Consider the following 23,704-nt stretch of genomic DNA (forward strand, 5'->3'; position numbering starts at 1 on the left):
GCTTGCTCTTACCCTAATTTGATAGACTGTCTGGCATGATGCAGTCTTAACGGCAGGCTTTCCTCCAAATAAGCCCAGCCCCACCCCACTGCACGATAGATCTGATAGACTGCATCTGGAAGCACTTAAAGGGATAGTTCAACCCAAAATGAACATTTTGTTATCATTAAATCTGTATTTTCTTTTGTGAAACACAAGAATGTCCTAGATTTAGTTTCCATACAAGGAAAGGCGTTTTATACTTTTTTTTTTATACTACTTTTAATTCCAAAAAAGCAGCATTACAAATCATAAAAGTAGTCCAGATATGAGACATACAACTATATTCCAGGTCACTATTTTTTGCATTTAGGGTTAGGTTAGGTTAACTAATGTAATTAAGCAAAATTGTATATAATTTGAATGTCCACATAATTAAATATTATTATATACAGTATATATTGTAAAAATTAAAAGACAAATTTAACTAAGAAGTAAAATTTGGATATAATATTAATATGTTTTCAGGGTATATATCATGAAACTGCAACTTGACTCTTTATATTTCCTAGACTGGGTAAACCCAGCCTGATCTGCCGGCGATTTGATTTCGCCCGGCAACTCATTCTGGAAACCCGTACATTCATTTCTGCTGCATCTATTACACTTATGAGGGAACCAATCACAGACCGGCTTATCCACCTTGCTCGCTATTGGTGGGTACAGAGCTCTTTCTATGGCTCTGGGCGGGTATAACACGGTGACGTCTCTCGCACGACAGTCAATCCAATTCCTTTTAACCTCTCAATGATGCTGAATGACTTCTTTAGATTAGCAAACAAATCGCTCGAGTGGATGTAAATACCACTCACTTTCATGTTTTTTTGCACAACCTGCAAAAATCGCTCGATGCCATTGCTGCTTCTGCAAACCGCTGATCAATGCTACAAACCAATATAAACTAAGTCTGGAGTTTTCGCATCGCTCTGCAAAAGTACGTCACCCGGATCGTTGATCTGATTGGTTGAAGGACTATACAATTGCGTGAATAATGCTTGTTGAACCACGCCTATTGTGCAGTAGGAAATACATAGCAAACTCCCCAGACCAATGTTCAATTTTAAATTGAGCTTGGTCTGGTGATAGCTAGACAATATATTTCCATAATTTTTAAATGAAATAATCAATAAGTAATAAATGAATAATGAATGTTGAATTAAAATGTATTTTGTTTTGTCCCATTGTTTTAAGCAAAACATATTGAGGTTTAGGCTTATAACAAAATTTGCCAATGGAATAAGACAAAATACAGCTTAAAATCAATAGCTTTGTGTGATTTAAACAGACAAGTGTTTATTCCTATTTAAAGAAGGAATATAAGTGAAATATGAGTTAATTTTTAGACTTATTAAAAAAATCAAAATTAAAATTAAAATTATTAAAAACGTCATACGGTTTAGAATGAAATGGGTTAAAAAAATATACAAAATACAAACATTTTGACAAGATACAAAATGTATTTTTAGGTGAAATGTCTCTTTAATGTCAAACCTTTAATCATGTTTTGTTGACTAAATTTTATTGGAATCTTACCCTCTTTCTTTTTTTTTTTTTTCCTTAGTGAGGTTTTATTGTCATTTAACTGTTCATTGCAGGTCACGATATTGATGACGTTAGAACACTGCTAAGTTCACAAACTGCAGCAATGATCTATCAGAGAAAAGGTGCATGTTTTCATCATTTTACATTTGCAGAATAGCAGTTGCAGTGGAAGTGTAAGAATACCGTAGTGTTACGTAGCCTCCATATTGCTTTAGTCCAAGTGCGTCTGTGTCCTCTCCCATCCCTGTTCACTGTATCCTCTTACGCAAGCTCTGCATACCTTTTTTAAAACCTGCAGAACCAAATCAGAGCCCAGGTGGCTGTTTGGTTTTCTATCTGTCTGGGAGTTCTTGATATCGCAGAGAGATGAACGCACACTGTGCTTTCTACCGCTACAACCATATGGTGCTGGGAAAGTGAATGTTTTAACATGACTGAAATGCTTGCCGTGGTCTGTGTGCTAGCGGCCTCAATCGCATCATCTGAACGCATGAACAGTAATGTAATGCAGTGCTGCTACGCCGCCATGTTGGCCTAGTTGCTTCAGGAGAGTCTTTTCAGATAAATGAAGTGGGGAAAAATCCAATAGCGTGAATATACAGCAGAAAACTCGACTGAACTGTGATAAAGCTCCCTGGGAGAGTTTTTAAAAAGCACACTCCACCTCTCAGTCACAGTAGAAAAAAGTGTCTGCCAAACATTGACAGCATCATGACTTTAAGAGTGACGTGCCCCGTGGTAAAGACATTTTATAGCTCGAATAGCAGCATGTTATCATTAAGCTCTTCTACCACCCCAAGCCCTCCTCTCCTGGTTTGTAACCTTGATGCAATCCCCCATCCCATCACTTCTCTCTCTCTTCTGAGAAGTGTCAGTTTTCACCCAGGTCAAAATCAAGTCAAAGAAAAAAGAAAAAGTGATTTATCACATTTAAAAGTGCTTGTAAGATTAGCTGCACTGTTTTAAGGTGACATTATTACATAATTTATTAAATATTATATTATTTATTGATTGTTACTCCTCAAAGGCAGTCATATTAACATGAATCATATTAACACTTAAAATAAGTGCAAAAAATCCAGTTCTTAAAAGGCATAGTTCACCCAAAAATGAGAATTTTTTTTATCATTTACTCACCCTCAAGTTGTTCCAAAGCTGTATTTTTATTTTATTTTCATACTATGGAAATCAATGGGGGTCCTTTTGGTTACCGATATTCTTCAAAATACCTTCTTTTGTAATTTATACAGAAATTCATACAGGTTTGGGTGAGTAAATGATGACAGAATTTTCATTTTTGGGTGAATTATCCCTTTTCATCAGTACCTATCTTTTAATTATAAAACATTATTATTATTTAAATTATTGTTTAAATATATTATTATTATTATTATTATTACTAAAAATTATAATTTAAATTATAAATATAAATTCAATTTAGTTAAGTTTACTTAAGAAGCAAAATTGTATAAAATATTAATATCCACATATTCACATATTATATGCTGGAATTTGTGATTTTTAGTTAATACTTAATGTAAAAATATTATATACCGTAGTCAAAATTAATATTCTTAAAACAGGACAAATTTATCTAAGCCCAATATGTATGACATTTTAATATCCACATATTAAAATATTTGTAAATTTGATTTTAGTTTATATTTAAAAATAAACAAAATATTGTATACAGTAGTCAAAATGTATATTCTTGAAACAAAATAAATTTACCTTCCAAAAATGTATCTTGAATTGAAAATCAGCCAGAAACTGCATCACAACCAATTTTATTTCTGTGTTCTGATGCTTTTTTCGAATAAAATATAATATTTAACAAGACAAAAGTGAATGATGAATGTTGAATTGAAGTGTATTTTGATTTGTTTCATTGTGTTTAATTTCTTTTTAAGCTAAATGTAGTGAGGTTTATGCTTAACAATTGAAAAAAAAATTGCCAATGGAAAAAGAATAAAAAGTTAAATTCAAGATACATTCTCTAAAACACGTTTAATATTTTGTTTTAACAACATTATTTATAAGACAAAGACTTGTGAATTGGATTTTTAAAGTATTATTGGGTATTTAAATGCGTTTCCATTGAACAACCTGAGGTGAAAACTGTGCATCTGACTGGCGTGTTTGTTGTAATCCTTTGATGTGAACTGTGTCTCTTACATTGGTCTTTCCTCCTCTTTGTCCTTTTTCTTCCTTTCTTTCTGTCTCTTGTACTCTCTTACATTTCTGTCTCCACCACTTTTGCTTCTCCCTCCTTGCGTCGTCTGTCTCTTCTCTGTGGCTCAGACCTGAAAGATATACACAACAATAAGCATAGATACTTGCTTGCCTCAGAGAACCAACGGCCTGGCCATTTCTCCACAGCACCTATGGGCTGCCTGACGGCATCTCCATCCTTAGGCTCTCTGTGCAGCCAGGCAGGGCTGCAGTCCGTTTCGAGTATCCAGGAGCGCATCATGTCCACGCCGGGTGGAGAAGAGGCCATCGAGAGGCTGAAGGTACACAGACGAGCATTTTCAAAACAAAAGAAGGCTCAAGGGTTTAAGTTAATAGCCATTTCCTGGCGTCACAAAGGTTTCCTCTTAAATTAATCAACTGATGAGGTGACATTGTGTAATAAGATAATGGAGGTGCTTGAGGCACCTGGTGACCTTTTATATTCAAAATGCTCTACTCATAATGATTTGCATGTTCTCATGCATATGTATACTCTACTCTGGGTCACCATGGTAACCTGAGAGGTATTTCAAGGACTTCACCTGTGTTGTTATGCTTTCATTCTGACAGATTGTGACTTAATGAATGATATCTGACATACCAGCTGTCTGTAAACACCTGTGACATGTGGGTTGTTTCAGAAGTCGATACCAGTGAAATTATTATATTATATTATATTATATTATAATATAATATAATATAATATAATATAATATAATATAATATAATATAATATAATATGATATAATATGATATAATATGATATAATATGATATAATATGATATAATATATTATATTATATGTGGTAGTGAAAAGGTTATCTTGTCATACTTGCCCACCCACCAGTGGCTTTAAACCATTCACTGAGACTCTGTAAATGTGTGAGATAGTAAGGGAGGAAAAGAGAGAGAAAGTATATGTGGCTACAGCTTCCAGGCAGTAGTTTCCATGGTTACGGCAATTTGCACGCACTAGTGACGTCAACCTCCGACGCAGTTCGGCAGGAAATCAGCCAAAAATAGACCTGTTCTTTTGTATTAGCCAAAAATATTGATGTATGATAAAAAGTGAGAGCATCCTTGACCTCAATCATTAACATAATCAGACAGTTTGCTGTATGATTCACATGGACCCCATCACTTCATGATCTCTGTGATTGCCCTGCATACAACCCATTTCTTACTTGAAAATATACACTACCGGTCAACATTTTGGAATAATTATGAATGCTAATGTTAATCAAAGCTGCATTTATTTGATAAATACAGGTTATGCGAAATTTTAGAATGATTTTTGTAGGATCATGCTGAAAATGTAGCTTTGGCATCTTAGGAATACATTTTAAAATATTACAATTTATTTGTTTAGTTTTGTATTTTTATTTAAATATAATATATTTCACAATATTACTGTTTTACTTTATTTCTGAACAAATAAACACAGCCTTGGTGAGACTCAAAAACCAAAAAATCATAATTATTCCAAATTTTTGATGTTTAGTCGTGTATATGTATACGCAGATCTAATATAATGATAATCCAGTTTTCCTAGTCCTCTATAGTGATCTGGGTTTCTTAGAAGCATCAGCTCACAGGTTTAAAGAAGCCACAGTGTTACTTTCTACATGAACAGATGGCAGGGGTGTTAACCCTTTAGGAAGGATCTAGAGAAGCTTCCTGTACCTCAGGCCAGATGGTTCTGGTCTTCCTTCCAGCCAAGGACAATAAGGCACAGACACAATAGAGGAAAATGAGTGTTGGGCTTCCCATACTTAGCTGTGTTTACTGCTCTTGACCCCACGTCAGGCAGTTGGCCCTTTGCACACAGGCTTATTGCCTAGATTTTCTGTTTTTGCCATAGGACCCTGAAATTTATGGCCTCCCCATAACTTATGTCTGATTTAACACACAGCAAGATGTGCTCACAGTGCTGAATAGCAGAATAAGCTTTAAGCTTCTTAGTATTACACACAGGTCAGGCAGGTCACAATGGCAAGTGTATGGAAAAGACGACCTGGTGCTAATTATAGATTATTCTAAATATAATATAATATAATATAATATAATATAATATAATATAATATAATATAATATAATATAATATAATATAATATAATATAATATAATATAATATAATATAATATAATATAATATAGATTGATTTTGAAATGTAGCCTTGGTTAACATTCTTTCAAAAAACATTAAAAGATCTCCAAAAGATTCTAAATGATATTATCATGGCAGCAATATTTAGCCATTTCAGACCCCGTCTTATACCTCCCATCATAAACTTCCAAATTATCCTTTGAAATATGCTGACCCTCTTTGTCTGCGGTCTTGTAGGAGTCGGAGAAGATCATAGCCGAGCTGAATGAGACCTGGGAGGAGAAGCTGAGGAAGACTGAGGCCATCCGTATGGAGAGGTCAGTGAGGGCTTGGGTGCCATCTGGCTCCCTTCCTATTGTCCCTGTGCCCAATACCCATCATGCCCATGAGGAGTGTCTGCTATGTGTCCGCATACTCAGCTGGTGCGAGTCTGTACCAGACTCAAGTAGCTGTCACACACCACTGACCTCAACACTAACATGCACACTGAAGTATTAAATATACATTTTCCAACTGCATTTGTTGCTTAACTGAAAATGTTATAAAAATGTGTTGATTGTAATGTCCATGATGTTTTCCCTCCCCTCAGAGAGGCGCTGCTGGCAGAGATGGGAGTGGCCATACGGGAGGATGGGGGAACCCTGGGTGTCTTCTCCCCTAAAAAGGTACAACACGTGAACTCCTTGTCATAATCACCATTACTGTCTGCACCAGTCAGCTCCTTCTCATGTCCTCATGTCTGGGCCTTTCTTTCTTAGCATTTCATCATCCATCACTCTCCTTCCATTCTTTTTTTTCTTTTATCTTTTTGTTTTGCTTGCCTCTTGCAATGGAATCCTATTAGTTTGGTCCTGATCGACCAACATCACTGTCTATTGAAGACTTTAGTGTTTATTCTTCTAATCAGGTTTGTAGAATTCGTTTTTTTTTTGTCCCCCCCCAAATTTGTAAAATCCCTACCAAAAAAATTAGAGTTCCTGTAGCATGCCATACTTGTGTATTATTGAATAGTTTAATTTTCCCACATTACTCTTAATTTCAGTGACTGTAGGAAATGGAAACAAATGTACATCCATCAGCATGCTGTAGCGTTTCCTGCACCGGCATTCAACGCGACAGTGTTCAATGAATGACTCTCACGAGTCTAATCAAATCAGTTTTTTTTTTTTTGTTTAAATTTTCAAATCAGTTCTTTTAATAAATAGGACAAAAAGTTTTTGGTTTTCAGAATTACTAACCAGAGCTGTCACTGATTTAGTCATCAACACTGTTAGCCTGCCTCTAGAACAATGTCTCTGTCATTTTTTTATTTGTCTACTTATTCATGTTTTCATTCGATTTTTCTCCTTTCATCTCTTTGTCATTTTGGCTATCCAATAGCATTTCATTGAAAGGCCATGTGAACTCTATACTGACTTTAATGGGGTGTTTTCACCCAAAAAGGTTGGTGGTATAGTAGTAGATAATGATGTACAGTAGTTTCTAGTTATTTAGTTCATAGAAGCTAATGTGGCATATTATCAGCCTTTGAAGAAGCCAAATTTTATGACTTTCTTTTCTGTGAGTGACTGTAATTATTGAGATGATATTTAATCTCATTATTTCACTTTTTAATTGGCCTGTGAATGTAACTGTAGTGACATCAGGCACTCCTGTCTGTCTGACTTGTCTGGCATTCTCATTGACCCTGTTTCCCTACAGACCCCTCACCTGGTGAACCTCAATGAGGATCCTTTGATGTCAGAATGTCTGCTCTATTATATCAAGGATGGAATAACAAGGTATGAAATCACTTCCATAACTGTCAGAAGTTTCTTAGCTGTCTGTATGTTGCATTGAAGCATCTAATGGTTGCTACATATTCAGCTAGTCAAGGGTCCTACAAAGGACATGATGCCGTTTACTGCTTTGATGTTAGGATTTCCTCTTGAGTTTGTGTACTTCTACACGCAAGTTGCTTGTCACAGAAAACTTGTTGCATTGCACCTTGTTATAGTGCTGTAAGGTAATGTTTGAGTATCCCTGTGGTAATTAAAATGAATATCTTTGTTTTGATAGGGTGGGCCAGGCAGATGCAGAAAGAAGACAGGATATTGTTCTGAGTGGAGCGCACATCAAGGAAGAGCACTGTATCTTCCGCAGTGAGAGAAATGCCAACGGACATGGCAAGTGTTCACTTAAATCTTTAGATCCATTTATCTGTGTTCAATTCCAACAGTAAAACACTTTTAAATCAGACATGATCAGCTCTGTGCAAATGAACTTTTGTCAACGATTATTTCCCCTCCTTTATATCTGAGTACTTTTGTTCTTTAAGCTTTTACTCAATGAAAATCTGATATTGCTGCTGGAGGTAGTGAATTGTCTTCTGTCCCTACAGTGATTGTCACGTTGGAGCCATGTGAAGGATCTGAAACATATGTAAATGGAAAACGTGTGAATTCTGCAGTCCAGCTGCGCTCAGGTCAGTCACTGATAGCTGCCTGCACATTTCAGTTGTTACAGTTCTTAAGCTCTGGTTTAATCTGATTAATTGTAGTCATATAAAAACTCATGTGAAAAAAGTCCATTAGCCACTGTAAGTAAATAACTAGAATAATAATAAAACACATTAAACGTTGAAACTAGAGTGTTTATTATCACGATGATACATTAAAATAATATGATATCAAATTTTACAACAACAAGCGGCATAATGGACTGTTTTTATACTGCTAAAATAACTAGAAGTGGCTAACATTGAAAGACTTGTACATTCAAGCTAAAAATAAGGTGGGTAATACATGCGCAAAACTAGTTTACAGGCCTTTATATTGTTTTAATGTGTAAATGCTCTCCTATTCCTCAGGTAACCGCATTATCATGGGAAAGAACCACGTTTTCCGGTTTAACCACCCTGAGCAGGCTCGCGCTGAGCGTGAGAAGACCCCAACAGCGGAGACCCCCGTAGAGCCAGTGGACTGGACCTTTGCCCAAAGAGAACTGCTGGAGAAACAGGGTATCGACATGAAACAAGAGATGGAGAAGAGGTACGAAAGCTCTAATAATCATTGGATTTTATTAAAGACAACATTTTATAAAGACAACATTAACTCTCTGTGCACCGGTGTTGTGCCAGCAGCACTTAAAACTGCTGCTGTCATATATATATATATATATATATATATATAATATATAATATATATATATATATATATATTTTTTAGGATATATATATATATATATATATATATATATATATATATATATATATATATAATATATATAATATATATATATATATATATATAATAAAAATTAAGGATGAGTCTAAATTATTTTCTGTGGTAATCGAAATAATACCTTAAATGCTGCCAGTAGAACTTGTATTCAAACTGGCAAAATTCCTTCAAGAGAAGTGTGGATCCCAGCTTATGCATAGTTTAGGGTTGGATAGCCAACCAAAGCCGAGGGCCACCCAGCTGCTACAGAAGACAAAATCTACATTTTGTGAAGTTTAAGCTCTTGGCATGGAATGTGAGCACATATGAATTGGATTATTGTAAGAAGGATTTTTAGGATTATGTTGCGGAAAGAAAATGCACTGAGCGTAAGAAAGAGCAGCTTTTTGATGCAGTGGTCTTGCACTGTATTATATCAGGCTTACAGAAATGGAGATCCTGTACAAAAAAGAGAAGGAGGAAGCGGACCAGCTACTCGAGCAACAGAGACTGGTAAGGCTGAATCTCTTTGGTAATTCTTGTTTATTCTGTTGTTTATTAGTGGACCTGTACTTTCAGGACCTTTATTGTCCTTCCAAATTTTGTTAGCAACTTACTTTAGAATGAGGGGAGAGATGTGCTATTTGATGAACCAAGTAAAACAGGCCCCTACTCTTTTACTTGCTCTGCTGAAGTCCAAACAGCACTAATTCTGCACTTTTAGCTCTGATAACTTGAGACTTTTGTGTGTCTGTATGTGTGTGAGAGAGAAACACTTTTCCCAGTGCATGGCTGAACCTCTTTGCATGGTAACTGGATCCACTCTGTCTGGATTGAGATAGCAGATGGCCCATTGCTGATAATGACTGATTTACATATTCAGTTTGATACAGCAAGAATTTCTTATTCAAAATTTCACTTCTCTCTCATAGATTTGAGATGTAACTTTGCAAAACAGCATCAGCAGAAGAATACCAATTTGGCTTTTAATTAGTAATTTGTGTTTTTATAAATTCCATTGTTATGTAAGGCATTGGTTTGCCATGTACCAGTTAAAGACCCCATGAAATCAAATGGCTTTTTTTGAGAGAAAATAAATGATTTGAAAAAAGTATGTTTTAGAGCTATCATTTAACATGTTTAAATATTATATATATATATATTATATATTAAATATATTTTAATTTATTTATTTAAAAAAGAAAATCTTTTTTTTTTTTTCCTCACCATGGATATAACCTTGTCTCTAGCTTTGTCTCTTTAGGGTTATACATAATGTGTAATATATGTATATGTTTTTATGTAATATTTTGTGAGTAGACAAAAAACAGCTGTCAATTTAATATAAAATAAAAAAATATACATTTACATTAGTGTTGTCACGGTACTAAAATTCCTGTAGTCGGTACCAATGCCATTCAAAATTTTATGGTTTTCTGTACCAATTTCGATACCACGGCAAAATCTGTTGGAACTATTTTACTTTTTTATTTAGCTAGCTTATTTTAAAAACATATTAAATATGATGGTAATCATACATATAAATATTTGGAGTGCGCATATGTTTGTGTGGGTATATATACCTCGCTTAAATAAATTTTGAAATATAAAAAACAAAACAAATGTTCAAACATCCATTTTGTAACAGATGTGCCAGTCATATAGCCGCTCTGCGCTTTGAGAAAGATGTGGGACACGAGCAGGAAAGAGACCATCTCTTTAATAATATCTTCATGTTATCTCCTGATGTTACAAGCAACTGACACTTGTTGTAAAAGGTCTGAAGAGCGAGTTTCATCTTCAGCAGGGACAAGACATTCAGGCTATGTTTGATTTTGCGCTGCCAGAGAAAGCGAAACTAAAAGTCACCGGCGTGTGCAAAACGAAACGTGCTATACAAATAAACTTGACGCGTAAAAGTGTCATAACAAGCGCAAACTGTGTTAAATAGAAATTGACATGCACAAGGTTTCTGTCCTACAGTGTTTTTTCTACTTTACCACAGTAAAGAATGCAAATAAAATAGGCCTAATTTGAAGCGAACCAAAGGAAGAAACGTTAATCCCCTGTGTGAGAGAAGATTTGAGATTCCATGTTCAGTGGAATAACAAATGGAATATTGTTAAATTCTCTGCTCATCAGGTGACCAGATCGCGATTCACAAAACAAAATACAAAGCTGACAAAGCTTAAATTTATGGACTCTCTCATTCAGCATGAACCAAAATATTTCCATGGCTGCGAAGTCACTTTTAAGTGCTAACTAATTATTATTCTGTAAACAAAGCTTAGTGCTTCACTCGTGTCATATTCACGTAAATACTGCCACAGTCCTATCAGTGGGTACCGAATATACCCGGATACTCGGTACTCCCTGTACTACAGAAATTTGGAAACACTAATTTACATGTATATACTGTATTTACTTTAGTACAGTTACTGTGTAAACGCTAATTGTTGTATTCATAATATCACACTTAATCATACTATTTTTCTCACACAGTATAAACGGGTCTTTGTCAATGATACATATTTGAATTTACTCAAAAAGAAAGCATCATATTTGGAGGTCCTTGTTGACATCAAACTATGCTTGTCAAGCCTTTTCATGGGGTCTTTAAGTTAAATTGGTGTAAAAAAAAAAAAAATCCCTTTTTTTTGGTTTATTCTATATGCTGCTTTTGCATGGTTTGTTTTTTTCTGTAGCATGTTTAACAGATTAATTTACAGGGTACTTAGTACCTCATTTAGTATTTGTTGCTGGGCAGTGTTTTTATGCTGGTCAAGCTTGAGTCAGCATTTAATTTACCAAAATAGATTTTGTTTTGTCTGAGTTTGTTGGTTTTCTCAATGCAATTGCTGATGTTTCCAATGCATTGTTGCCATAACCAAAGATTTCTGCTGTAGTTGATGAAGGCTAGTGACAATGTGGTTTCTCATTACATCTGTAGCCTTGAGTTCTACAAGTCTGTGTCTGGCCAGACACAGAGGGCATGCTATAACACAGCTATCCATGTTGGGGGTCTTAATCAATGATGACAAGCTCTCCAATGCTCCGATGGTCTCATCCATATAATCTCATATACAGAATGACACCGATATCACACACTGCACTGATTACACAATCACGATTACATGGTCACCAGCTGCCTCCTCTGTTATTTGACTGTGATTTTTGTATTGTCTTTGTTTTATTTGACCTGGAAAATGAGAAACTGCATTTTCTCTTAACTAACCTCTTAACTGTAGTGGATGAAATCGATGCTTTTAACCTCCTCCAAGCCTGTCCTTTCTCTTTTTTCTTCTCTGTACTGACCTATAATAAACACGCAAGAGTCTAACCCACCGCTAGAGCTAGAAAAACTCTAAAACCAAATCTTCTCTATCAAGGACTTCAAATGAGGGAATGAAACAAAACTCATCTGGCTTTTCTGCATGCCACTGAAGCATGTTTGGGGTGCAACTATCAAGAGCTCTAATTGAAGAGGATTTCATAAATTTAAACTTGACAAAAAGCAAAGAATCCAGCGCAACAACAAAAACAGCTGATCGCACAACATCTATCCCTTTTTGTTGACATTTTTCTCATAATCATGACAGTCATGCCTTGCATTTACTTTTTATATAGTGATATGCAACTTGGGAACAACAGTGAATTGAATTTGTATCTACACACTGTATCTAAAAACACTGTTTAGAAAGTGCTGAGTATTGTTAAATGCATCTGCAAGTACACAGTGCTCTCTAAAATATCCAGATCTATAGTCAACTTGCAGTCTACCAAAGGTGCTGTCTTGCAGTTTAATGATTGTGTTAGTTAGAAATCGTCAAGTAGTTTGACAGTTTTTCTCAGCTTAATGAATCAAGTTTTTCTCATTTAGCCGTTCCCATTTTGCATATCACAACACTGTCCATTCTTTACAGAAAACATTCCTTTTGATTTCGATACCCCATTTTAATTTTCCCATTTTGTTTTTCGCACTCTTTGGTTTGTTTCTTGTTTTATTCTCTTAAGGATGGAGACTCTGATAGTGGTGACGACTCTGATAAGAGGTCATGCGAGGAGAGCTGGAGACTCATCACTTCTCTACGGGAGAAACTTCCTCCCAGCAAGCTCCAAACCATAGTCAAAAAGTGTGGCTTACCCAGCAGCGGTAAAAGACGAGAGCCTATCAAAATGTACCAGATTCCTCAGCGTCGCCGTCTTACGAAGGACTCCAAATGGGTGACCATCTCTGATTTGAAAATCCAGGCAGTCAAAGAAATTTGTTACGAGGTGGCACTGAATGATTTCCGTCACACTCGTCAAGAGATTGAGGCTCTGGCCATAGTGAAAATGAAGGAACTTTGTGCCACCTACAACAAGAAAGACCCGAATGAACGAGATTCTTGGAGAGCAGTGGCTCGAGATGTTTGGGACACTGTAGGGGTTGGGGATGAACGAATTGAAGATGTCATAACCAATGGACGAGGTGTGACTGACATGGATGACCTAAAGGTGCACATTGACAAACTCGAAGACATCCTGCAAGAGGTAAAAAAGCAGAACAACATGAAGGATGAAGAGATTCGAGCTCTCCGGAATAAGATGTTGAAGATGGAGCAAGTGATCCCACTTATTTCCAATGAGTCACAGGAGAAAACCACTCGCAGTGGACCCATGAGGGCCCGCAGTTCCAGCGAAGGTAAAGCTCCTGAAGAGAAGCCCAACTGTGAACAGTCGGACGAGCAGTTGTCTAAGATGACAGATGATGAATCTTCGTTCCGACGTGGACGTATGAGGTGGATGCGACAAGAGCAGGTGCGCCTCAAGAACCTCCAGCAACAGGAGATTTCCAAGCAGCTCCGGAGGCAAAATGGACCTCACCGCTTCATCCCACCCGAAGACCGCAAGCTGCGCTTCCCCTTCAAGAGTAACCCCAAGCATCGCAACTCCTGGACCCCTGGCACTCACATCATTATAACAGACGAACAGGTGATTGAGTTGAAAGTACCCAAAGAAGCAGTCCAGGAAGAGGATGACACCGGGGAGGCCACAGAGCCAGGAGAACAAGTGGTACCAACCATCCAGACATATCCTACTCTTCCTAGTCCCATGGGTCAACGTAGAAGCAAAGATCTAGAGCAGGGCCTGAGTCATAGACCTAATCAAAGCCACAAACTCCATGAAAGAGGCCGTAGTAACTCCTTCAACAGCAGCCAGCGAGCCTCGGACTCGACGGAGTCCCTCAATTCTGGTAACAGGAAGCCACCTCACCCCCAACAGGCCTTTTACCAGCCACGCTACAACCAAAACCAGCATCATTATCCACAACAACAGCTTCAACAGTTCTATCATTACAATACTGATGCCAGCAATAACTACCCGCAGTACCCACCTAATCAGCAGCCGAGCCACCACAACAATTTTTGCACGCCACCCCGAATGCGTAGGCAAATGTCTGCCCCTAATTTGAAGGGCAGTCGAGAAACCACAGTGTGACATTGGAAGCAGGGCATAGGTTCATGTACAGAACTAGTTGACGTTACAAATCACACATCACAGACTCATCAAAGCATTGGACAGCTTGTCCCCATCAAGTCAAACTGTTTTATGGCACTTGTTTTTAAAGAAATGTTCTTGTCATCATTTGTGGATCCATATTGCAATTATCTCCCTGGAATATACCACATAAACACCTTGCATCAACAATATGATCCCCCATCCATTGTTAGCTATGCATGTGGGTTAAAAGTCTAGCAATAAGAGTGCTGGTTAAAAGTGTCCAAGTCACAACAAGATCTCAGAGCAAATTTCTTGAGCCTTGATTATTAAAACAAACATTTTTTTTGCAATAAAGTATTGGGAACGATGGGTTTTAAGAGAGTCACCCTTTAGTTCTTGGCTGTAGAATTAACATTTTTAAACTTTACTATATTTTGGAGATGCCATCATGTATTTGAGAAGTACTTTAACACTGATTTGCCTCAGTTTACCTCTGTTTTGCTGCTGGTCTGAAAAGATCTTAGCATTGAACACATAACCACTACACTGCAACATTTCATACTGTCCAGTGAGAACCTTGAACCATTACTTGAATTTTGAGTTTTTGAATTTTACAATTCAGTCATATTTGTGCATTGAAGGTGCATAGGTAACGTGTTCAGTAAATGCTGGAAGGTTAACAGCCAACTTTTTATCCTCTTGAATGTTTATAAACACATGTTGGAGATGATGTTTTTACTGTTAAATTTTATGCAAGTTGTTTTATTTCATTAAGTTTTGGGTCCCTGAGTTGATATTCCCCAATAAATAGTTTGAATATGAAAGGTGGCAGCAAAGGCCTTTCTCTAGCTGCCTTATGCAGATGAGGATAAGATTATGAAGGAGTGCTTTTAAAGTGCCTTATTGACTCACTAATGTATCATTAACATATTGCATTCATCTCCTTGTACTTGGCGCCTAAAAACAAGTACTGTAATAGCAATATATGAAGAAAACTGAATGATTTTTACTGAATACTTCTCACTCTTATTGTGAAAAATATAGACGCTGCCCCTTGCGTTTGGTAAAAAGAGTTTCTTTTTTTGTCCAAAAAAAACTGCCACTCTGATTTTATAAGGTTTGGTCCTGCCTTATTTTGAGTACAAACCACTCTGCACTAAATATCCATATCCACAGAGGTAATGTTTTTGTGTAAGAGCGTGCTTTGCATCTATTGTTCCTCTAAACTGTCTGCTGCACTCTGATCCTCAATAGGGGGGACAGTCTGTTCCCACGGGATGGAGTCAGTGTTCTAGAACACTCAGCCGTTCTTCTCAATCTTAACATGATTAGAATCACATTTATTTTCGGGTGTCCGCTGTTTGGTAAGCAAACCCACAGAAAGCTCCAGAGACATGCCATGGAAAGGACCTCTAACAGGCCGGTTTCCATGGTTTCTGAGGCTCATTTTGAAACTAGTAGCATGTTTTTAGCAATGGAAAAGCCAAATAAAATTTGCCAGACACGTGTATGATGTAATGCTTTTTGTTTCATTTTCTCGTTTAGTCTCACAGCTTATATATGTAATGCCACTGAACACTTCTCATTTTTATTAAATTTACCACTGATTTTTTTTTTCTTCTTTGAAACCTAATAGTAATTACATTCACATAGGGTTAATGTAGTTGTACATCCTTGCACTTAAGCCACTGTGATTTCCCTGCTTAAGCCTTGATATAATTATGCACTGGTGTGCCTCAGCACCCAAGTGTGTCCCATTACCAGCTGCATATTACCAAAGCACATTTTCTGAAATCCTCTTCATGTCATCTCTTCTGGCCAGAGCAAAGTGTTAGCCAACTAGGTCAAAAGTCCATGCTTCAGCATTGCTTCATAAGGACGAAGGACTTGAATGCTTTTTGTTGCCAGATTTACTGCCTTATTTCTATTGGAACCCCTGGGTTTTGGTATAGTAAGTAATGCATATTGTATAAATCATGAAACTGGTTAACTAAAGAAGCAAGACTCTAGTTTAAAAAAAGATTACATTTTTATTCTGAACAGTGTGGTGCCTTCTGTTGTTTGGGCATACAGACACCATGACATTGGCTCAACCAATATTGTCAGTTTGAGGGCGGGGATATCTGTTTTGCTGTCCAGCGAAAGAGAAGGGGCGTGTTTGAGAACCGTCTTTTTCTTTTTCTTTTTAAATCTGTATACTGCAGCAGAAATTACACACTTCACCTTTCAGTGTGGCACAGCAATGAAAGTATGAATGACTATCAAGACATGCAATTTCCCTGCTCCAATAAAGAATGTTATGCTACCATTCATGTACGGTGCTGCCAGCTACTCTTAACTACAACAAGAGGAGCAAAGAAAAAGTATACATTCAAATGGACAATGTATTTTACCCTTTTTTTAAAGGTATGTCATTTGTCTGTTCAGTGTTTATCTATATGCAATGGTGAGTGCCTCCAAATGGCCCTGTACTATAATGTGTTATTTTGGGGGGCGTTTTTGTGCAACATATGATTTTCAGTGCTCTAAGATGTGTTGATGGTTTACTAATATTGCTATTATCTTGAAATGTGCTGAATATCAAGATTTCAAACAATGACTGAAATAAAGCGAACAAGTTTGAAACGCGGTGACTGTTGTTCTGAGCCAAATACAAACATTCACCTATACAAACATTACGGCATATGCTTATAGCAATCACATTTAGATGGGTATTTATCATGATTATTTCATTATATTACAGCTCTGAGGAGATATGACAGCAGTCAGCCATTAGTTAGTCCTGTGTCTAAAGTGAAATATATACAGTAATGAGTTTGACTTAATTCAGTAGGAAACCGACTTTGATTTTTAAAATTTCAAAATAGCTGAAGGGGTGTTTCATGTCTTAGCTGTTATCAGAAATATGTTCTCCCCATGGTAGAACATCAAAATTAAAACTGCTTTCCAAGTTTTCACTTTTACTGTTGTATATATTAAGCATGATATATGCTTGAGCCATCTGACAAAGGTGGTTATATTTGGACAGGGAAGCATTACTTATTTTCAGAAAATAAGTCTATTTGAATATAAATGAATGGGTGTTCATCGTCTGCTTCTGTGTGCAAAATTAGTGCTGTTTAGTTTTAACTTCAGCAAAAATGTAATTTAAAGTAGTTTTTTTTAACTATTCCATTGTCATGAACTAGCCAAATGGCACACATTTGTTGAAGCAACAGTGTAACCGTGTAACTTTTATCTCTCCAAGGTTCAGTAAGTGTCTGTAATGCTGATAAGATCGTGTCTGCTGTCCTCTCTCTTCATCGCATTTTCTCAAAGGTTTATGAGAGTAAACTGCAAGAGCTGCAGAAACAGGTGGAGACCCGCTCATTGGCTGCGGAGACGCCTGATGAGGAGGAAGAAGAGGAGGAAGAAGATGAAGGTAGTGTAGTTTGAGTGCCAAAATCAAAATGGGTCGAAATCACAATTTTGACTATTTTAATATTAGTGTTCAGCTACCTTATGGCATGAAATGTACCCCATTGTCAAAAGATGTTAATGTGCAATGTACTGGGACGCTGTGTAATTAGGACATGTTCGTGGATCAACATCATTTGGATCGCATTTCTATCAAACACAGTCCTAACTCTATCTATTACCTCAACCCAACCAAAGCTACCACTACAATCAGAGGAAAATAAATAATAGGCTGATAAGCCCCTACACCCTTCCCAATACCTAGTCTGATGGATTGATTGTTGTTCCAGGAACAATAAGGATGTCCTGCTTGGCAAATTCACAACCACCTACTATATGCTGTGCCATGTTTGACTATTGTTCCTGTATTGCAGTGCCCTGGACCCAGCATGAGTACGAGCTGGCCCAGTGGGCTTTCAGGAAGTGGAGATACCACCAGTTCACCTCCCTCAGAGACCAGCTGTGGGGCAATGCTGTATACCTCAAAGAAGCCAATGCCATCAGTGTGGAGCTCAAGAAAAAGGTACAGCACACAGGTGTCATGTGAAAATGTGTCAATCAATAAAACATTGAACTATTTCTAACTTGGCATGGCATGAAACACTGAAAAATCAGCGAGACTTGGCGTAGCCATCTATTGCAGTGGTTCTCAACCGGTGGGCCTCATCACACTTCCAAAGGTGCCACAAGATAATATTTTTAGCTAAAATAGTTGAATTGATGTCAAAGATGTGAGCTGAAATCATATATTTCTAATTTTATTTTGTTCCATTAACAACTTTTTATTTAAATGGCATGATCTTGGACAACCTGGGGATATACTGTATGAGGGAATTTTAAAAGCGTAATTTTTCTTGATATGGTACAGTCATGGATATTATTTGTAATAAGTAATTACATTTTATGATTAATGTAATTTATATATAATAATAACTCATTAGTTTCTGTTGTCCAATTCCAAAATATATTATTTGGTAGAAATTGCTATTTGTGAGTAAAAAAATGAAGAAACCCTGTAATCACAAACTAAACATGTAAATGTTTTGGTAATAAAAAATAAAATATAAATGTAAAAAAAAACGTAAACCATGAAGAACATTTCAGTTATTTGAATTATGAAATTTAATTATTTATAATTATTTTATTTAATTATTTTCAAATGTTGCCACTCCTAATTTCTGTAAAAAAAAAAATATATATATATATATTTATAGCTTTAAGATATTGTCTTTGACAATGGGGGGCCTTGTTGTCAAAAAGGGTTAGAAACACTGGTCTAGTGCATGTATAACTGCTTCCTGTATGAATGGCCCCTAAAGCATTAATTTAATGGTTCTGGACACACAACATGAAATAAATCTGAGTTTGTCATTGTGACGGCAGCTTACCAGTCCATTCTGCTATATTTACATATTCTCAGACAGATTTCTGTTGCTTTACTTATTACCCAAGTGTCATCTTTCAACAGTTGGCTCATTAATGTCAAAAAGAGCACACTTACAGTTTCATCAGTTCTTTTTCTGTCACCTGCTCTACTTTTTGTTTGTTTATGTCTCTTTTTTTCAGTTCCAATGTGTATAACCTCATAAAGACCCCTGCTGTGTAGAAACATTTCTCTTCTGGTTTATCATGCGCTCTTTGTATTTATAGCTTCAGTGCTGGCAGGGGTGATTTTTAATGTTTTTTTATTATCGATTGGAAATCTTATGCTGTTTTTAGCTCTGTTGCTTTACTTCAGTCTCCACTTAGCAGATGCCAAAAATTAGGTCTGAACCTATAATCTTACAGTCATCAGCTCACATCTTTCCTCTTTGTTGATGACCTTATGTCTGTATCTATTTGTAGGTCCAGTTCCAGTTTGTCTTGCTCACAGACACCCTCTACTCTCCGCTGCCCCCGGAACTGCTGCCTCCAGAACCGGAGAAAGAGCGTGATGCTAGGCCTTTCCCTCGAACCGTGGTGGCTGTGGAGGTTCAAGACTTGAAGAATGGAGCCACTCACTACTGGTCCCTGGAGAAACTCAAGTAAGCTTCAGGCTGCCCACCAGTCTGTGAAATATGCAGTTTTGCTAACAGAAGTCTTTTTGTTCTTGTGCAATTATTATTTGGAACCAATCCATTTAGAAATCCCAAAGCTCTGTTTTAATTTTTCTTTTAAGTTTACTTAAAATGTTTTTTTTAAAGTGCTATTTAGACTGTAATTGTTTCTCAGGGTGACATTTATAACAACATTTGCATGGCTCCTCACAAAACCCATGTACGAATGGAAATTAATTCACTGGAAACAAAGGAGTTCTGTCATTCAAAGAACTCAGTTTGCTTCTCATGTGGCCAGTCACATGACCATATTGCAACATGACATCCAGCATTATATGCATAATGGCCTGTTTTAACAGTTTAACCAATGTGTTTTATTTATGTAGTTCATTTTTAGTTTAATTCTCTGAAACAAATCTCCATTTTGCTAAATACTCAAATTATCATTACTGTGCCAAGTGTCAAATAAGAGAATTCCCAACTGACTTTTGGGCCGATGATGATTCAATTTGAGAAAAATAGCACCTAATGGCCTTCCTCTTGGGTAGTCGGACAAAAACACATTTTCTTTGTAGATGACACTAGTACCTCTACATGCTGACATTACCTAATGTTCCCATGGAAACCAATTACCATTACATTCAAGAGGCTTTAATGTAGATATTGTAATATAGTTCATTTAAATTTTGAAAAAGCACACGATTCGCCATCACGAGGTGTTGATTTGTCATGCTCTTCCAGGCAGAGGCTGGACCAGATGAGAGAGATGTATGACCGTGCGGGCGAGATGGCCTCGTCCAATCAGGGTGAGGATGGGGACGGTGCTTTGACTGGCAGTGACCCGTTCTATGACCGCTTCCATTGGTTCAAGCTGGTTGGGAGGTATGCTAACCACTTAACCTTGTTCCTGCGACTTGAGATATGATTGAGCATGTTAACAGAGATCAGTTCTTTGTAGGGGTGTAACAGATCGTAGTTGATCCGTGAACCGTACGGACCAGGCCCTACGGTGCAAAGTTTTGCCATCATAGAGAGAAGATTTATCATTTACACTTGTTTCTGAACAATACCAATTTAAACATTCAAGTAATTTTAAACCATTCAATCACAAGAACAGGCGAAAGAGAACTCATTTCGGTAATCACACGCTGTTTTATGTGCGCACACTCATCCTCTTTCACTCCTCCTTGCGATTAAACTGACACATACACACAAAATTATCACAAAATACCCATCTTGGCATGTATTCTCATAAACACAGTAATTTATGTCTGAAATAAATGTAAACAGTTGAGAAAGAAATCGGATGTTTATCAGTATATTGGATCCGTGCATTATGTCTTAAAGTGACAGCAGCCTCCAAATTCCTGCTGATTTTTTTGTCATTTAATGTTAATCAAAAAACAAAACACAGCTTTTTTTATTGATTTATAACAAGGTTACAATTATTGTCACACACAACCCAACCAAAACCCCCCCCCCCCCCTTTAATTTTTATTTGGTTGATTCAAAAAAAACAAAACAAAAAAAAGATCAGATCTGTGACTCAAAAACCATAATGTGATCTGTTGCACCCCTAATTCTTTGTATAATATTATGTCCTGCAAATGTGCCTAGAGAAGGTTATTCAAATGCTGTGAAATTAAGTTGAATTCTTTACCAACCTTTTGCCTTTTCTTAGTTAAAACAGAGTGTGTGTTTTTGAGAGAATTTGTGTCATATTTGTTTGTAAAGAGCTGCTCTGTTAGTGAAAGTGGGAGCCCATAAATCATTTATGACATCTTTGTTTAGTCATTTACACTGTTATTTTTCTTTTCAAATTTAAATCATCCTTTTTATTCAGATAATTTTTTGTGTGTTTGATTTGCATTTTTTCCCAATCATTATGTGCTTGTTTTGCTGTGTGCTGGTGTGTTTAGTTATTTCTTAAATGCACTGTTTTCATCCATTTATCATTATTTTTTAAACATTAACATTACCTTCATTTCATTTGTAGATTGTTTTGTTTTGTTTCTTTGTGCACATTATATTTCATGTTTCAAATTCATTTTTTTTTTTCCCCCCATGTTTTATTTCCATAATCAAGATTACCACAGTTTCTATGACCTCTTTTTAAGATTTAAATGCTTATCGCATTAACATAAAGTAAAAAATGAGCAATTATTCATGTACCTGCAATGTTTGTTTTCTATTTCATATCTAAAGTCATGGCCCTTAAATGCAGGTCATTTAAATAATTCTGTAAACTGTTGTTGTGCCTGCATCCCACCCACACATTTTTTTTTAGCTCACCTATTTTTCACGGTTGTGTGAACGAGCATCTGGCCGACCGCACGCCCTCGCCCACCTTCTCCACCAGTGATTCTGAGATTACCGAGCTGGCTGACGAACGGCAGAGCGAGATGGAGGACTTCATGGATGATGAGGCTTTCGTGGATGACACCAGCTCAGATGCTGGGACCGAGGAGGGCTCTGACATCTTCAGTGATGGGCAGGACCCCTTCTATGACCGTTCCCCATGGTTCATCCTCGTGGGCAGGTTGGTGGTGGCCACTGCTCAGGGGAAACCTGACAAATGAGGGCTGGAGAGAGAGAATGAGTGACAGAGAGAGACGGAGAGAGTTGTGTGGCTCAGTATGCAGCTGTTAATTGGGCTCCATGATTTAAAAATAAGTTATATACATTAGATAATTCAATTTATTTCATTTTCAGTCATGCGAGAGCAGATCTTATCTGAGAAACAGCTCACACGGCTATACCAGATACCTCCTCCTGTTCTCCACAGCCTACATTTAACCTCCATCTGTCTGGTTTGGTTTAACATTAGTGCTCTAAACATTAGCACACATTTGTTTGTTTTCATCCATTGTATTTATTTTAATCGGGCTGTCAATCGATTTAAATGTGTTAAAAAAAAAAAAAAAACTGATTAAAATGCACTGTTAATACTAGCAAAGAAATGCAAACATACGATAATTCAATAATACAGGCACTTTCCCAGCACTTTATGGACTTAAAGGGTTAGTTCACCCAAAAATGAAAATTCTGTCATTTATTACTCACCCTCGTGCCGTTCCACACCCGTAAGACCTTCGTTCATCTTCGGAACACAAATTAAGATATTTTAGTTGAAATCCGATGGCTCCGTGAGGCCTTCATAGGGAGCAACGACACTTCCTCTCTCAAGATCCATAAAGGAACTAAAAACATATTTAAATCAGTTCATGTGAGTACAGTGGCTCAATATGAATATTATAAAGCGACGAGAATATTTTCGGTGCACCAAAAAAACTAAATAACGACTTGTATTGAATCTGCTGTTCGGAGCGCCAAAGTCACGTGATTTCAGCTGTTTGGCGGGTTTGAATCGTGATCCGATTCATGATTCGATACACTGATTCATTTGTGCTCCGATGCTTCCTGAAGCAGTGTTTTGAAATCGGTCATCACTAAATAAGTCGTTATTTTGTTTTTTTTGCCGCACCAAAAATATTCTCGTCGCTTTAATATTGAACCACTGTACTCACAAGAACTGATTTAAATATGTTTTTAGTACATTAGTGGATCTTGACAGAGGAAGTGACATTACTCCCTATGAAGGCCTCACGG

The 23,704-nt window shown here is 36.8% G+C and overlaps 1 protein-coding gene across 3 annotated transcripts in view; it reads left to right on the forward strand.

The window, feature by feature from the left end:
* Positions 1–23,704, forward strand: part of kif1b (kinesin family member 1B) — an 83,316-nt gene that overhangs the window by 35,107 nt on the left and 24,505 nt on the right. The window contains exons 13-25 of one of the 3 annotated variants that reach the window (XM_067371670.1): positions 3,961–4,094; positions 6,157–6,236; positions 6,509–6,584; positions 7,621–7,700; positions 7,978–8,084; positions 8,300–8,383; positions 8,768–8,948; positions 9,560–9,632; positions 17,922–18,024; positions 18,434–18,582; positions 19,905–20,083; positions 20,837–20,977; positions 22,383–22,634. In XM_067371670.1, coding sequence (XP_067227771.1) covers positions 3,961–4,094; positions 6,157–6,236; positions 6,509–6,584; positions 7,621–7,700; positions 7,978–8,084; positions 8,300–8,383; positions 8,768–8,948; positions 9,560–9,632; positions 17,922–18,024; positions 18,434–18,582; positions 19,905–20,083; positions 20,837–20,977; positions 22,383–22,634 — 1,639 coding nt within the window. Of the gene's footprint in view, positions 1–3,960; positions 4,095–6,156; positions 6,237–6,508; positions 6,585–7,620; positions 7,701–7,977; positions 8,085–8,299; positions 8,384–8,767; positions 8,949–9,559; positions 9,633–13,133; positions 17,693–17,921; positions 18,025–18,433; positions 18,583–19,904; positions 20,084–20,836; positions 20,978–22,382; positions 22,635–23,704 lie in introns of those variants that run through there. The other 2 variants (XM_067371671.1, XM_067371672.1) reach the window with 2 other exon arrangements.

Source organism: Chanodichthys erythropterus, chromosome 20 (genome assembly GCF_024489055.1).
Source record: "Chanodichthys erythropterus isolate Z2021 chromosome 20, ASM2448905v1, whole genome shotgun sequence".
NCBI classification, from domain to species: domain Eukaryota; kingdom Metazoa; phylum Chordata; class Actinopteri; order Cypriniformes; family Xenocyprididae; genus Chanodichthys; species Chanodichthys erythropterus.